Consider the following 17773-nt stretch of genomic DNA (forward strand, 5'->3'; position numbering starts at 1 on the left):
ACCGGAGGCTTCAGCTGATTCACTCCAAGTCTTCAAGCTGGAGGTAGAATCATTGATCAATGCCCTCAGCCTGACAGCAGATACAAACGGGGCTGAGTGGGTCTTGAAAATAATTGTCCAGGAGAAAATACCTAGGGACATATTGAGACAAATGAGTGCTCATTACAATAAAAGCATCTTATCCATGAATGAAATATCTGAAGGTTTAAAGTCAGTAGTTCATCAATTACGAACACATGACAAATTAAAACCACCAAGTAAACCCTCAGAAACCAATAATAGTAAACCACAGAGTACCAAAGGTACTCCAAATCAATCTAGACAATATAATTCAACACCAAAGTGGAACAGTAACAGTGTGGGCGTATATGCAGTGGGACCCTCCAAGCCTATAGTTACTGTGTCATCCAAGAACGTGACACCAAAGGGTACTGGAAGCTATGGAACATGTTTGTTCTGCAATGAGAAACATTCAATGTACCACTGCCCTAATTTTCCTGATAGTGACGCCCATGTTGAGCGACTCAAAGATTTGCAACATTGCACGAGGTGCCTCAGGAAACATAACATCAAGGACTGTGATACCCAATTACACACCTGTAATAGGTGTAACAAAGGTCAGCACCATGCAGCATTGTGCAGAGACACCAAAACAACGTCTCCAAACCCCAAGGTGGAAGATAGCATTCCCACCACAGTACAGTACTGCAAGGTGCAACAAACAAACAGTGTCCAATCGGCAAAGTCTAAAGGTAATACGACTTTGCCTACTGCCCAAATTACCATCCTGAATAAGAGGGCCAAGGTCCATACCCGTGGGTTGTTTGACCAAGGATCCCAGAGAACATATATCACTAAAAAGTTGGCAGATGAATTACAATTAAGGCCTGTAGCCCAGATGTCATTCAACATCTCAGGGTTTGTAACAGATGCAGGACCTCAAGTCTACCAGGTGGTACAACCATCAGTACGTTTAGGCAGGTACGTCTGTCGAGTACAAGCCATTGTGGTGGACAAAATACCAGTAGACCTACAAGTTCAAGGTCTGAGAGCAACAGCCAAATTCCTGAAAAATAGAGGAATAAAATTGGCAGATAATATTAAGTCTGATCACCTCACCGACTTCGGTCTCCTTGTAGGGACAGACTATTGTCATCGATTCATCGGTAGCCCTACTAAATATCAGGGTATAACCATGTTAAACTCTGCAGGAGGTAAATTACTCTCAGGCCCAGTATCAAGCCTGAGGAGACCTATGACTGCAGATAAACAATACCAGTAGAGATCTAAATTTGTCAGCTGATTATATTTCTCCAGTAGCATTATACTAAGGAGATTACAGCTGACTATAGTAACAGAGGTTGATGTTAGTATCATCATTTAAAGCTGGAGATGAGTTCATGAGGCCTCAGTGGCAAATCAGTGAACAGTAGCCTAAAACAGCTACAAGTCACTGCGACCAATGTCACTGAACCCACTGCAGTCTCAGAACCATACTTTACTTTAATGATGAGCTATTCAATCCTCTGAATCAATTAACTAAATTAAACCCCAATAAATCTGATGACTGATTTGATACATTTATTATTTAATCAAGATGTATTCCATGGGCCTCAGTGTTTATATATCAGTGACCAGTTACCTGAACAAACTTCAAGTTATATCTAATGTCACTGATCTCACTGCAGTCCCTGAATCATACTTGACTGTAGTACTTGATCACATTCAGTCTTCTGGGTTAAATAATATGTAATTAGGCTTGAATATTAGCCTTTCAAGAATTGACAGGGAAATGAAATTGCATTAGACTTCTAACCCCTGCAACTCTAGTACGGGACATCCGTCCTGTACGAACAGACACACAAATGTGTGATTACTAACTACTAACATCAAATTAATCAAATAATTCGAAGGAGGAGTATCGGTGTGCGTCTGTTCTAAAGAGGACTTCGACCCGTGAGCAGCCCCCTGGGGAATTATGTCGGAAAATCCGACACCATTTAATAATCATACAGATAATAGCTGTATTACCAACAAGTTACCCATAGAAAACGTAACTTGTAGTGGAATTACCGTCTATAGAAAACGGGATATCATCACCACATACTATTATATTCTCCACCTATTATGGTGGGAATTATTCTTAAATACATTAGTCTTTGGACTTTACCATCATAAAAACATCTTATATAAATTAACTTTAGAGTAAACATTAAAGTAGAGTAAATGTGACCCTTCTATCACTTTCTGAAATCTGGACAATGTAAGCCAGGCGTCAGGGAGGAAGGAGGGCAGCCATTGTTGTTGATACTAGACCAGAGGCTCACACAGGAGCAAATTCGGCTCCTGTTAATTTTACTTGGACGATGTGTTATGGAAACTAAAAGTGTACCATTATCAACACGCTGTCTACAAATTCAAGTTAAGTGTCTATCCGAAACCCGTTTATCATTCATTTATGGCCATTAATGTCAGGATATAGGGTGACCCGGTTAGATCACGAAATCGCCTCAAACTGAAGGTAATTAAGCCAGGTCTTTATTGTTCCATGTACAGTTTTCTCTGATATAGCTTGTCATATATAGAATCTGGCTTTACAGCTAGCGCCCTTTTGACAGGTCAAGACGAGGAAGCAAGGCTTTGTGCATCAGTTACTGGGTGATGGAAGCTACCTCAAAGAGGATAATTTGGTGTCTACACCCTAGTTATACCTGGTGGACTAACCTGCTGTACTATAAGATAAGGAACCTTTTCAATGTATGTAGTCTATTACTGTAGTTTGATTGGCTGCATATATAAATTTAATAAATCCCCCTAATGTGTAGAGGATCGATTTGTGAGATTAAGAGATTATTGCAGAAATACAGTCCACTTATCATTATACAAATTGCTATCGAAGTATATAAATTAATGTAAATATAAATTCTATATATATTCATATAAATTAAATAAATATAAATCTCACAGGTCGGTTCCCACAGACAGCGTGCCCAGGCGGAACAGAGCCGGGCAATGATTGGTGAAACCAAGCTGCACAGTACCCTGCCCCTGCACTACCAGTGCAAACTGCCCCTTACCCTAAAGCGAACAAGGGAGATAGAACACCCTAGCACACAAAGGGCAGCCGAAAACCAAGCAGTAAACGGCCTAGCCGAGGCAGAACCTAAGGAACTTGTAGAAGGTGGCCTCCAAGCCCACCTTCAGTACTTATCAAGGCAGTACTTACTGGGCACCTAGGGAAGGAAACCCTAGGCACATGCAGCCCAAGTACTGGAGAATCACTCCCGGCTCACGCACCACCTAGAAGAGTCACCACACAATAGGTACAGAGCTGAAACAACCACTGGAGCCGGAGCACACGACAATTGCCTATAGCATCAGCCTCAGAACTGAAAGGTGGATAGCCAGTGTGGGAGGTTTGGGGCTCTGCCTTTTCCCTCCTGGGGAGGGGGGAGCTGTGCAGACAGCAGCGCGGTGACGTGTGATGTCATGCTCATTTGCTTGTTTCTTTTGGGGAGTTCTATCCACTTGTTCGGCTTTTGGTAGCATTTTTCACCAGAATAGGGGTTTGTTTTGGGACGCTTACCTTTCTGGGTGCCTGACCCAGAATGCTTCCAATCACACGAGGGTTTCTATAGACCATTGCTCCCTATGCGTCATCTGAGGGGGCCAGGTTCTGGCTTGTGGTCCCCGGTAGGCCCACATAACTCCATACACATGACTGATGCCAAGGCCTGACATTAGCATATCAGCCTGGATAAGCTCCGTAAGCCGAAGGGGCTTCCTCCAGATAAAAAACCAAAAGAAGAAAACCATCGCCTGAATAAAATAAATTCTGGGGTAAACTAAGGAAACAACTGATACCAAAGGTGAATAATACTGTACAAACCTTGATGTTCCCAACTCCCTCCAGTTGACAGCCCAGGTCACCCCACCTCCAAACCAGCCACCCACCTCACTCACAAGTTGCCAGTACTAAACCCAAAACACCCTACAGGTGAGAAGGATTATTAATACTTTTGTGTTCCAATGATGTTAAAAGGCATCAGTGGTACTCAGACAGTAAATGTTCCAATGACATTAAAACACATCATCCGATTGATAACTCTTCACTTTTCAGTCCCTGAGCTATTCTATTTGCATTAGCCAGTCGGAAAACACATGAAAATCGTCATTACTGTGATAACAGAATGTTCATTTAGGACATGAGTGGACCAATCAGAGCACTCCCAGCTCACCCATGAGGTTCTGCTCGAGAGAAACATTTGTAAATTCATCACTATTGCTCTTATAAATATCTCTTTTCTGGGGGGAGCCCCTACGGCTCCCCGGAGCTATCCATGGCTGATATGGAAACCCTAACTATTTTGCATCAGTCAATGTGGGTGGAGTTCTAGGCCTACCGGGGACCACGAGCCAGAACCTGGCCCCCTCAGAGAGACACGGGGAGCAATGGCCCATAGAAATGCACATGTGATTTGGAGCATTCTATATCTGCCATCGACCGAGACAGGCACCCAGAAAGGTAAGCGCCACAAAACAAACCCCTATTCTGGTTAACAACAAAAATCGACAAATGAGTGGACAGAACTCCCCCAGGAAAACGAACTAACAAGCATGATGTCACATGAGCCGCGCCGCATGTCTGCGCAGCTCCCCCCTCCCCGGGAGGGGGAAGGGGGAGCCCCAGACCCCTGCGCTAGCGATGCCCGCCTCAGTTCCTCGGCTGATGGGATAATGCACGGTCGTGTGGCTCCAGCTCCGGTCTTGTCTCAGTGCTGTGACTTGTTTGCAGTGCTGCTCTTACGGTGGTCGTGTGAGCTGGGAGTAGTATTCTCAGGTACTTGGGCTGCATGTGCTTAGGGTCACCTTCCCTGAGTGCCCTGTAAGTACCACCCTTGGGGCTTGGGGTTGCCTTCCACAAGTCACCTTGGGTCTACCTCTGTTGGCTATTCGCTGCTTGGCGTTTGGCCGCCCAGTGTGTTTGGGGGTTTTACTCCCTTGTTTACCTTGGGGTAAGTGGTAGTTATAGCACTGGTGGGGCGCAGGGTACTGCGTAGCTAGTTTTCACTTATGACAGCGGCCGGCTCTGTTCCCTCTGGGTACGTTGTCCACTTGTGTGGTTTTTCTTTTATATTTGTTTTTGCCTGGTAGGGGGGTCTGCCTTGTATTCCACACCCCCTTATATTAGGTTCGTTTGTGTGGTGGCCTGGTTGATACCTGGTACCTGGTTGATGGGGTTCTGGGAGTTCTTCTACTCCCCAAGCCCGGCCCGAGGCCAGGCTCGACTTGTGAGAGTTTGGTCCACCAGGCTGTTGCTTGGAGCGGCCCGCAGGGCCACGTACCCACCACAGCCCGGCTGATCCGGAACTTCTCTTAGAAAACCGTCCAGTTTTCTCTTGAAGATGTCCACGGTTGTTCCGGCAATATTTCTTATGCTCGCTGGGAGGACGTTGAACAACCGCGGACCCCTGATGTTTATACAGTGCTCTCTGATTGTGCCTATGGCACCTCTGCTCTTCACTGGTTCAATCTTGCATTTTCTTCCATATCGTTCACTCCAGTACGTTGTTATTTTACTGTGTAGATTTGGGACCTGACCCTCCAGTATTTTCCATGTGTATATTATTTGGTATCTCTCTCGTCTCCTTTCTAGAGAGTACATTTGGAGAGCTTTGAGACGATCCCAATAATTTAGGTGTTTTATCTCGTCTATGCGTGCCGTATATGTTCTCTGTATTCCCTCTATTTCAGCAATCTCTCCTGCTCTGAAGGGGGAAGTGAGTACTGAGCAGTACTCGAGACGGGACAGCACAAGTGACTTGAAGAGTACAACCATTGTGATGGGATCCCTGGATTTGAAAGTTCTCGTAATCCATCCGATCATTTTTCTGGCTCCGCTGCTTCGCCCTCACGGGTGGACACGTCCCGTGGGTTCAGCTTTAGCAGTTTGCTTGGTAGTTTGAGGAGCCGGTTAGCAGTGCCCTGCCTGGGATAACCCTTAGCAGACCCAGTCTAGGGGCCCTGGGAAACCCCCCGGGGGCTCTCAGGTCCAATAGTGGAGACCCTTGCGTCCCCTCTCGCTTTGTGCAAGTTGAGGGTTGCTCTATCCCTTTGTCTCAGGGTGACTCTCCTTGTTTTTGCCTCTGTCATGCTGCCTGTTCGGTCGGTGACACATTCGACCCCGAGTCCTGCGAGCTTGGTTGCTTGTTCGTGACTCCATTCACCCAGTCTGCTGATGAAATCCCGTGGGTGCAGGGAGCTCGCGCGTTGCGGGGTAGGATGTTGCAACGTGCTCAGGTTTGTCGCTTCCCCGGACGCCCCGATGCTGCCCCGCTTGTGTAGGGACCCAGACTTGGGGGTTTTGCTCGCTTCGGCCTTGGTTCTTCCACGCCCCCCCTTGTTTTTTCCCCTCCTGCTTCCGGCAGCTACGCATCTGCAGGCTTCGGGGTCGGGGCGGGGTTAGAGGTTCTGAGACTTGGGCAGTTTCGGGGGTTGCCCCGTCCGGGGTAGCTGCGGAGGCATTTGAGTCTGTTCCTCTGGCCGATGCTCCGGGGTCTGACCGGTGGGCCCCTTCTCTTCCAGCTCTCTCGGCTGCCCAGGCTTTTTCTTGTGGGGCCGGGGCTTTGGAGGTCGACTCGGCCCCGGGGCCTGGTATAGAGGCTCCTGGGGTTGGGAAGGAGCGGCCTTGGGGGCCGTGAGCTCCATTGCGCCCCGCCTGGATTTCCGTCCTTCTGAGCGGGGCTTACTGTTGCATGGAGTTGGGTTTTCTTTCCCCCCTCTGCGTACGATTTGGGCTTGGGTTCTGCTCCTCCCCAGGTTCGGTTCCGTCTTCCTGAAGTTTTCGGCTACCCGCATCTTTTCGCCTGCGGTGCGGTTGGCCTTTGCGGCTTACCTCCTGCATGTCCTGGAGTTTGCTTCCATACTGGTTCCTTCTGTTCTGGCCAGGTTGGGCTCCTTTGTAGATGTTTGGGCTCCTTTGTAGCCGTTTGGGTTCCTTGTAGCAGTTTGGGCTCCTTGCAGCCGTTTGGGCTCCTTGCAGCCGTTTGGGCTCCTTGCAGTCGTTTGGGCTCCTTTGTAGCCATTTGGGCTCCTTTGTAGCCGTTTGGGCTATTTGTAGCCGTTTGGGCTCCTTGCAGCCGTTTGGGCTCCTTGCAGCCGTTTGGGCTCCTTGCAGTCGTTTGGGCTCCTTGTCGCCGTTTGGGCTCCTTGTCGCCATTTTTGGGCTCCTTATAGCCGTTTTGGGCTCCTTGTAGCAGTTTGGGCTACTGTCGCCAGTTGGGCTGCTTGTCGCCGGTTGGGCTACTTCTTGCCTTGTTGGGCTCCATGTAGCCGGTTGGGCTACTGTCGCCAGTTGGGCTACTTCTCGCCTTGTTGGGCTACTTCTCGCCTTGTTGGGCTACTTCTCGCCTTGTTGGGCTACTTCGCGCCTGGTTGGGCTACTTCGCGCCTGGTTGGGCTACTTCTCGCCTGGTTGGGCTACTTCTCGCCTGGTTGGGCTACTTCTCGCCTGGTTGGGCTACTTCTCGCCTGGTTGGGCTACTTCTCGCCTGGTTGGGCTACTTCTCGCCTGGTTGGGCTACTTTGCTTTCGCGTCCTGCGCATGCGCCGTGGGAGTTTGTTTTGATTCAGGGCGGTGTGCACACGTGTTCTGCATCCATTTTCTCTTTTGGGGCGGTTGGTGTTGGCTTCACCTCTCGCTTTTTTCTTAATCCAATCCGTGCCCCGTTGCTTTGGGGGTGTTCTGGGGTGCCGCTGTGGGGAAGTCACGAGGTTTTTCCCTGCATTCTAGGGTGGGGAGCCTCCTTCGCTGCTCCCCTCCTCTCCAACATGGGCGCCCTGGCCGCCTCTGGCGGCAACGGACTCGAAAGCATGCGTCATGGCCCTTCAGCGCCTATGTTCTGCAGGCGAGTTGGTGCGGTTTGGCGTCTCCTTCGTCCAGACGCTGTTTTTGTTTTTTTGAAGTAGGAATGAGTGTACTGTACATACGTACTTGAGAACGTTGACCGTATCACCCGAGGTGCCTACTGCAGGGCTATTAGCCCATACAGGGCAGCTCTTGTTCTCTCCACCTGATTCCTTCCTCGGTTCACGGGTGTCTGCGGGTGGCATCTTGGCCCTTCCGAGGCGGCTCCTGCCTGTACTCCTCCTGCCCCTCTCCTATGCTTGTCTAACCTTGCTTGAGTTCGGGGCCCCGCCTCCACCTTGTTCCGCAGTGCAACGGTGGGGGTGCCTGTTCGGTGGTACGTTTTCCTGTGTCGAGGGTGTTTTGTGCTCGCCTCATTGTGCTTGCAGGATTGGGTTCTGGCTCTTTGGTTTCGCCTCTCCCCTGTTGTTTGCCTGTCGAGCGGATTCTGTGCTTCATGGGCGCTCTTGTCTCTGCTCTTGGGCTGTGTACGGGGTCAGCCCAAGTTGGGCTGCCTAATGTGTTCCTTCGCTTGCCTGTTACACTGCACACGTTTCTTCTACCGTCCCTGTGGCTCAGTTGGGTGCTCAGTTTCCGCCTGTGTCCCCTTGTGTGCCACTCGTGTACGATTTATCTATCTTCTCTGTCACTTCCTCGGGGAGTGTGGTGACGTTTTGCTGCGGTTTTGGTACTGCAGCTGCATGTCGGGGTTGGTTGTGGCATTATGTTCGGCCCTTCCGTGCTCCCTCTGGGGCTCTCCTTCCTTGCCGGTCTTGCTGTGCCGGGCCTGGTTTTTCCATGTTCCTTGGATTCTCTGTCTTGTCCTCGCCTCATTGTGCTGGCTGGGGATGAGCTTGGGGTCTTCGTCTCGCCCCTCGCCTATCCTCCGGTTTCGGTTCAAGTTCCAGAGCCTAGTGGGCTCCCTTCCTTAGTGTTTTTCATGGCTGCCCCGGGGTTTTTCTTGACGCTGGGGCTTTGAGGGGACAGCTCGGCCCCGGGGCTGGGGTGGGGCTAACGTGAGGGGCCTCAGGCCCCCTTTGGTCCCCGCCAGGGTATTTCTACCCCTCTGGGCGGGGCTTGCAGTTTGGTGGTGTGGGGTTTTTCCGTTCCCCCTCTCCGCATGTGCTTTGTGGGCATCGGCCCCTCCGTGGGCTCGGTTTCCTTGTCCATTGTTCCCGTTGTTTCCATCCTGTCGGTGGGTGCTTTTCTACGGTTTTCGCCCCTTTTTTCCGGGACAGGCCTTCTCCGTCATGTCCCCCTCTTCTTGGGGTTTCTGCATGACTTTTGGTCTCGGGTGCGACGGGGTTTTTGTGCCTTCATCCTTTGTGTTTGCTTCTTTTTGTTCTCGAAGGTTTGGGCCAGTTTTGCTGCTTCCTGTTTTCTGGTACGTCTGTCGTCATTCGGTTGAGCTTCCCTCCGGTCCTTTCTAGGGCTTGTGGGTCCTATTCCCGGCAGCTTCTGGGTGTTTGGCCTTCTTTTTCTTTTGTGCACATCTCTTCTCTTCGCGCTGTCTCGGCGCTACTCATTTTCCCGGGGGTGATTTTGCTCCTCTTAATGAGTCTTTTCGCTCCTGCCCTTCTGTGGGATGTTGGTGCGGGGCGGCTCCTTATGCGAGTTCCTTCCCTGTCGGCTGCACCTGTGGCGGTGGATTTGCACGCTTGTGGCATTTTGGTTTTGGTCCTGCGTTTTCTTTTCCCTCCTGGGGCTGTCATAGGATTGGCTTGCGGAGGATGTAGAGGCACTTGGGGCTGTTCCTGGGTCTGGCACCTTGGTTTCTGCTGCTAGCTTTTGGTATCGATATTCCTTCTGCGCCGTTTCGCAGGCTGTCTCGTGCGTTGTCTCACCTCCGGCCTGCTTATGCACTGCCTGTGCTGTCCTGGTCTTTGGACAGGGTGCTCTCCTGTCTTCCTTCTCCATGTTGGCTGTGGCTCCTTGGGGTCAGGTTTGCTTTGCCTCGGCTCTCTTTTTATGTTGGCATTGGCCTCTGGGGGTCGTGTGGCGGAGCTTCATGCTCTTCTCAAGCGCAGTGGTTTTTGGCTCCTATGGTCGTGGTCATAGGTTTCTTCGTCTGCGGCCGTTCTCCCTTTTTCTGGCGAATGATGTGCCTGCTGCTTTCCGGATGGGTCCTTGGGTTGTTGTCTCGACTTCGTGTTGAGGAGTGGTTCACCGACCGCCTCCTGGGTATGTCCCCTTGTTTTCTTAGGTAGTCTTTGATGAAGTAGCTCTGGGGAGCCGTAGGGGCTCCCCCAGAAAACCAGCGTTGAATGTAATGAAACGCCATTTTCTGGGTGAGTCCCAGAGGCTCCCCGGGACTCACCCTCCCGCCCTCTGGTCGGCGTTTTTTTTTTCGCGGTTTTGATATCCAGCCTCAGAACTGGGGCGGGGATCGCCGGTGCGGGGGTCTGGGGCTCCCCCTTTCCCCTCCCGGGGAAGGGGGAGCTGCGCAGACATGCGGCATGGCTCGTGTGACGTCATGCTTGTTAGTTCGTTTTCCTGGGCGAGTTCTGTCCCCTCGTTTGTCGATTTTTGTTGTTAACCAGAATAGGGGTTTGTTTTGTGGCGCTTACCTTTCTGGGTGCCTGTCCCGGTCGATGGCAGATATAGAATGCTCCAAATCACATGTGCATTTCTATGGGCCATTGCTCCCCGTGCCTCTCTGAATTCCAGTAAAGAGGTGCACCCTAAACTTGCACAGGCTGAGGTTGGTAGAAGGTTAGGACGCTGGGTGACCTGGGCTGCCACCTGGTGGTAGTCACACGCATCAAGCTTTATCTTGTTCACCCATCAAAACAATCAATTGCCTTATTTGCCTCTTAACTTATAGAATTATTTAGGCACAAGTTTGTCTTGCTTCACCTATCTTTTTGGTGGGTTTTCTTTGTTTTGCACTGGTCTCTCATCTGCAAGTTAACCTCACCTTGTAGATGGTACTAATTTCTAGTCCTTGTTCTTGGTAGGTCAGCGTGGGTCTTGGAAGCCTAACAAACTTCTCATGGCTTCAATACACCATAGCTCAAGCTACAAGGCACTCTTAAAGAGGCTTCCCAGAAAATTATCGTTATCTTCATATCAAAATAGTATTTCAACATTTCACCCATAGCTGTATTTTCAAGAGGCATTTGTTTCAACTCTTTTAAAAATGAAATATATTTAACATAAAATAACCCACAATGAATAAAATATATATCTATAAAAGAGAAATGGATATATGTATATCAACCCGTTCTCGCAAATTCGTAAAGTCAATATTGACTTATTAACTACGTGCATAGGTGATATACTAAACATAATAGATACCCCTAAAAAGATTCATAGAAAACACCGACCTTACCTAACCTTGTTAGTATCTTAAGATAATCATCTTATTGCTTCGTAATTACAATTATTACTTAACCTATACCTATTATAGGTTAGGTAATAATTGTAATTACGAAGCAATAAGATGCTTATCTTAACATACTAAGTAGGTTAGGTAAGGTCGGTGTTTTCTATGAATCTTTTTAAGGGTATCTATTATGTTAAGTATGTCACCTATGCACATATTTAATAAGTCAATATTGACTTATTAAATTTGCGAGAACGGGTTGATGTATATAGGGGCCACAACGTTAATATTGTTAAATTTAGACAAGTTACCTGTTGTTTAGCTGTTAGAGCCACAACTGATGGCTGGGAAGTAGTGGTGTGTGCTTCAGCTCCCGACACAACAGTGCCAGTACCCTAAAAAGAGTAAACATTATAAACATCATAGTAGAGTTATTATGGGAGTTCACTTTAGTAAACTGTAAAGGAAATTGCATGAAATAACACCTAACATTTAGTTGTGGTGTAATGAATATCTATTACCCAAAGAGTAATCCTTCAGGAAGTAGGTTGGCTGATATAGGTTGCTCATGGAAGCACTACTGATGAGTGAAAATGTTCTCTCACTGTCACCATTGATAAGTCTTTTCTTTTCTACTTCATACTCTTCCCCCCATTATCTCCTTAACCTTTAAACTGTGCAAATTGTATATATACGATTTTAGTATAAGTGGCAGAATGGGACACATCATATATACAGTATACATTTTGAAGTACCGTGTAAGAATTAAAAGTCCTGCCGGTATATGGGGTTCACAACAGCTTCCTCAGGACTCTAGTAAACAGACGCCATTTAAAAAAAAACAGCGCTCAATGTAATGAAATGCCATTTTCTGGGTGAGTCCCGGAGGCTCCCCGGAGCTATCCATGGCTGATATGAATACCCTAACTATTTTGCATCAGTCCATGTGGGTGGAGTTCTAGGCCTACTGGGGACCACGAGCCAGAACCTGGCCCCCTCACAGAGCCACGAGGAGCAATCACATAGAATGCATATGTGATTTGGAGCATTCTATATCTGACATCGACCAGGACAGGCATCCAGAAAGGTAAGCGCCACTAAACAAACCCCTATTCTGGTTAACAATGAAAATTGTCAAACAAGTGGACAGAACTTGTTTGCTCCACTTGTCAAACAAGTGGAGCAAACAAGCATGACGTCACACGAGCTGCGCCGCATGTCTGTGCAGCTCCCCCCACCCCGGGAGGGGGAAGGGGGAGCCCCAGACCCCCGCGCCGGCAATCCCCACCCCAGTTCTGAGGCTGGATATCAAAAACCACGAAAAACTGCTGAGCAGAGGGAGGGGGGGGGGGTTGCTGGGGAGCCTCAAAGACTCAGCCAGAAAATGGCATTTCATTACATTCAATGCTGGTTTTCTGGGAGGAAGCCCCTACGACTCCCCTGAGCTACTTTACCAAAGATAACAAAAGAAAAAGGGGGACTTACCCGGGAGGCGGTCAGTGCTCCACTCCTCAACTCGAAGTCAAGACAACAGGCTGCAACTGCAGACCCAAAGCAACACAGGCCCGACTGGGCCCAGGAGCGTTCACGAGGTAGAGTGCAACCAGGATCCTGTTCGACTGCCAAAAACCCCATGCCCGAATGTCAGCCCAAGACATACTGCCAAAGATGGCAGCAAGAGCAGCAAACTTACGAACGTCATGGGCACAGGGATAGACCGCAGGCTGGCTGGATTTAATTACTCTGTGGACAACCTGAGAGACCCGAACCCGCGAACAGGGAAGAAGGGAAACCGGATCAACTCAAAGTGCGTCCCCGGACACAGAAGCCATAGTGCGCAGATAACAGCGGAGGACCGCTGTTATCCTCACAACACATGATGAACCCCTGGCCTGACCAACCAAGCATCAACAACCCAAGGACCCCTTTGGAAGGCAGCAGTCTCATTCTTCGCCAGAAAAGGAGGAGATGGCTGTAGATGGACATACCTATGACCACGACCAAAAGAGCAAAAACCTCTGCGCAGGAGAAGAGCATGAAGCTCCGCCACGCGACCCCCCAGAGGTTAATGTCAACAGAAAAAGAGCCTTAGCAAAACAATCCTGAGCAGAAGGGGCCACAACAAACCAAGGAGAAGAAAGATAGGAGAGCACTCTGTCCAAAGACCAGGACAGCTCAGGCGGCGCATGAGCAGGCCGGAGGTGAAACAACGCACGAGACAGCTTGCGAAACGGTGCAGAAGTAACATCAATACCGAAAGCAAGCTGCAGCAGCTCCGCAGCACCGCACGATACGAGGCGACAGCATTAGGCATAAGATGACAGTCCTGGAACAACCAAAAGAGAAAAGACAACAACACCCAAATCGAAAGCGAAGAGCAACGACGAAGGGATAAAAAAAAACCAGAAGGATCGCCAGGAAACCTCATACTGTCGCTGAGAAGCCCGCAGGTGGGAAACCAGCAAGGAAGCCACCTGATCACCATAGAGATGGTGATAAACATGAGTCAAAAACACCAAACGCAAAGACTCTCGGAGAAGACTCGTCCATATAGGTCCAGGTTTACCAGGCCCTCCAGGTAAACCTGGACCACTGTCAATGCTTCGCGCCACTCAAACTTGCGGGTCCGACAGAACGAGTCCCAAGCATCCAATGAAAACAAGGGGCAGTCTGCAAGCCAGGATGACCTCGGAACTGCATAACGCACCCAGTAAGGACATGATGATCCAAACTTGAACGAAGAAAGATCCATTATGGAGGCGTACTCCGGGTCACACAGGAGGTAAGCCGCAATGGCAGACCGCACCTCAGGCGGCGAGATGCGGGAAGCTGAAAACCTCCGGAAAGACGGAATCGAAGAATCCACAGAAACACGGAACCGAACCCGGGAAGGAGCAGAACCCAAGTTCAAATCCTATGCAGAGGGGGAAAAAGAAAACCCCACTCCTTGCAAACAGTAAGACCCGCTCAGAAGGATGGAAAATTCAGGCAGGGTCCAATGGAGCCCAAGGCCCCAAGTCAGCTCCTCCCCAACCCCAAGAACCTCCACTCCAGGTCCCAGGGCCGAGTCGTCCTCCAAAGCCCCGGCCTCATAAGAAAAAGCTGGGCAGCCGAAAGAGCCGGAAGGTAAGGGGCCCACTGGTCAGACCCCGGAGCATCGGTAGGAGGAACTAACTCGAATTCCTCCGCAGCCACCCCGGGAGGGGCAACACCCGAGACTGCTCGAGTCTCAGAAACCTCTAAACCCCGCACCAACCCCGAAGCCCTCAGACGCTTAGGCCAGAAGCAGGGGGAGGGGGGGGGGGAGACTGAATGACCCACCAAAGGGGAAGAATGAGGGGGTGCAGACGGAATCAAGGCTGAAGCGACCAACACCCCCAAGTCCGAGTCCCAATAGGCAAAGCGGGGTAGCCTCGTGGCGTCTGGGGAAGCGACAACCCGAGCGCGTTGCAATAACCTAAACCTACCCTGCAAAGGGTGTGCTGCCTGCACCCGAAGAAAATCATCATCAGTCTAGGTGAATTGAGTCACGAACAAGCAACATAGCTAGCAGGACTCAGGGTCGAGTGTGTCACCGACCCAACAGGCAGCATGACGTAAGCAAAAACAACGTGTGTCGCCCTGAAACCAGGGGACAGAGCAACCCTCAAACTCGCACAAAGTGAGAGGGAATGCAAGGGTCTCCTCCATTGAACCCGAGAGCCCCTGCGGGGTTTTCCAGGGCCCCTAGACCCTGTGAGGGGGGCTAGGTTCTGGCTCATGGTCACGGTAGGCCTAGAACTCCCCCCACATCGACTGATGCAAAATAGTTAGGGTATCCATATCAGCCATGGATAGTGGCTGTAGGGGCTCCCCCCAGAAAAAATCGTGGGGTACCATTTCCGGGTATGAAGGCCTCAGTACTGAGTGAGCAACTAAGGCTGGTGCATGAAGCATGAACTCACAGCACTGCTGTTCAGCTTGTGATCACAGCATCGCCTGAAAATATCAAAATATATATGTATCTGCTATTATTTAGCGATGATAGTATTACAGAAGAGCCTGAGTGTGATAAAGACTGTGCACAATGTTCAGATATCAGTGAACACAATGATGTTCAAGATGGTCACAGTGCTAGCTACAGCACACTGCTATTGTTTGGTTCATCTAAGAATCTTGAAACAATTTATCATGTTCCTTTACAAAATAAACTTGGTGGAAAATTATTCATTTATAGGATTTAGTGACCAGCATTCTGATAATAGCCCATAGCAACAGCTGGACAGGGGGATGAAGGTACAGGAATCCCCACCTTGACCAGTCCTGCCGGAGAGCGTCTACTGCAAACGCCTCTCAATCGGGAAACAGCGCCACATATATTGGGAGGCGCCAGGACCAAGCCGACGCGAAGAGATCCACCTCCGGGCACCCGAACCTCCGACAAAGCCACAGGAAAGAGGCAGCATCGACCATCCACTCAGTCGAAAGAGAAATGATGAAGGAATGAAGTCCCTGGCGAGCAGACATGCAGACCGGCTGGGAGGCCAAACCAACCAGTCATCGAGGTAGGTCAAAATCCGAACCCCCTAGCAGAAGACGGGCCACCACGACCTGGATTCAGTGTGTGAACATGCGAGGTGTCATATTCAAGCCAAATGTAAGTCAACGAAAGCAATAAACCTGATGCCCGACCACGAAACCTAGCTAATCCCTGAACCCCAGTTAAATAGGAATGTGCCAATATGCATCCTTGAGGTCCAGAGATATTATCCAAGCACCCAGCTTGAGAAGAAGCCGGACATGGTACCAAGGAAGTCATCCGAAAAGAGAGGCAAAGAATCCAACGGTTCAGACGGGACAAGTCCAGAATGAACCGCAGATCCACAGTCCCGTTTCGGAACCGGAAACAAGCGGGAAATTCACTTAAGGGACGAAGTAATTTCAGACATGCCCAAGTGAACCAATTCCAAGATGACCTGACAGAGAGAGATGGGGAAGAAGCCTGCCCAGCCAGCCCCAAACTTCCTACCACAGAAAGAGGAAGAGGAAGAGGCCGGAAGAGACGATGCAAAAAGCCCACAAATCGTGGGACCAAGTGTGGGCAAACAGAGCAATCCCCCCCCTATCATCTCGCGAAAGGACCAATGCGACCTTCAAGAAGCTGACTTTCATGCAGAGCGACCACCGTACTGACCAGACACAGAGGGACCACGGTGGATGCACCGGCTCCGAAACTGGCACCAAAGACCCCCCCCCCCCTCCCAACCTACTGAAACCTGAGCCCTGGCACAACCCACCCCGGGAAGTGCAGGCACCTCCCCCTTTCCCCCTTGAGCACCAACAAATCTGAAACAGGGCAGCAACTGGCAGAAGCCACTGACAAAGACTGAGTAGCACAGTGCTCTGGAAATAACAGTGGACAGAACAGAGATGAAAACTGTAAAGCCAGGGCCCAAGCAGAATCTAAAGAGAAAGTGAGGATGGCCTGCCGACATGCAAGACGAGGGGCAAAAAACATAGAAACGGCTTCCCGAAGGATCGGAGCAAACAGCTTCAACAAGGCAGCCAAAGCCTTGGCAGCTGAAACCAGAATCCCGGCCGAAGGCTCCCACTCAATGCCTACACATCCTCTGAAAGTCAAAATGAGGACAGCTCGAGAAGACCGATGAAGCGCAAGATGGAAGCCAAATGACCACGAGTTCGATGGTCATTTGGACATTTTGCCAAAGCAGCCAAAAGAGTGGGGACCTGAGCATGTAACTGCTCCAGACCCATATCACGGGAAAGCACAGGGGCAAAGAGGCATGGATTGAGGAACCCCAATGAGCCCCCATAAGAACTCCTGCATAACCGAGGAAACCTCTCTCCACTCAAGTGTGCGGCTCCGGCATAACCCACGCCAAGTTCCCAAGGAAAAGAAAGGACAGTCTGCCAGCCAGGAAGACTCGATAACCTCATAATGCACCCAATATGGGGAAGAAGAACCAAACTCAAAGGAAGCCGGAGCCATTAACAAGGCGTAAACCGGGTCTTGCAGGAGGTATGCACCAAGGGCCTCCCAAACCGACACAGAGGAAATCTGAAAGGAAAGAAACCTCTGGTAGGATGTATCTGAGGAACCCAAAGGCACCTGGAAATGAACCCAGGAAGGGGGGGGGGGGGAGCCACACCCAACTCAAATTCATATAGAGAAGGAGAATACAAAAAACCCTTGGTCCAGCAACAACAGGACCTGCTCAGAAGGCACAAAGGCCCAGGCAGGATGAAAAGGAGCCCAAGCACTCCAAGAAGACTATCCCCGGGAACCCCCTACGCAGGTCCGGAGCACAGCCTATATCCTAGCCCACAACCCATGAAGAAAAGGCAGAGTCCAAGAGAAAAGCTTCAAAGAGAGGAGTCTGGTGGGCCGATTCCAAAGCCTCGGTGAAGAATTCGGGCTCAACCTCCGTCCCCGAGTCGGAAGGGACTACTCCTGAAGCCACTCGAGCCTCATCACAAGATAAACCCCACAACAGTGCCCATATCTTAAGCAGCACATCAACAAACTGGAAAAGATGCAAAGA

General features: G+C 49.9%; 1 protein-coding gene across 1 annotated transcript in view; it reads right to left on the minus strand.

The window, feature by feature from the left end:
• Nucleotides 1–17773, minus strand: part of LOC123745508 (putative transcription factor SPT20 homolog-like 2) — a 175663-nt gene that overhangs the window by 6525 nt on the left and 151365 nt on the right. The window contains exon 23 of the mRNA XM_045726086.2: nt 11543–11626. Coding sequence (XP_045582042.1) covers nt 11543–11626 — 84 coding nt within the window. The remainder of the gene's footprint in view (nt 1–11542; nt 11627–17773) is intronic.

This window comes from Procambarus clarkii, chromosome 71 (genome assembly GCF_040958095.1).
Source record: "Procambarus clarkii isolate CNS0578487 chromosome 71, FALCON_Pclarkii_2.0, whole genome shotgun sequence".
NCBI lineage: Eukaryota > Metazoa > Arthropoda > Malacostraca > Decapoda > Cambaridae > Procambarus > Procambarus clarkii.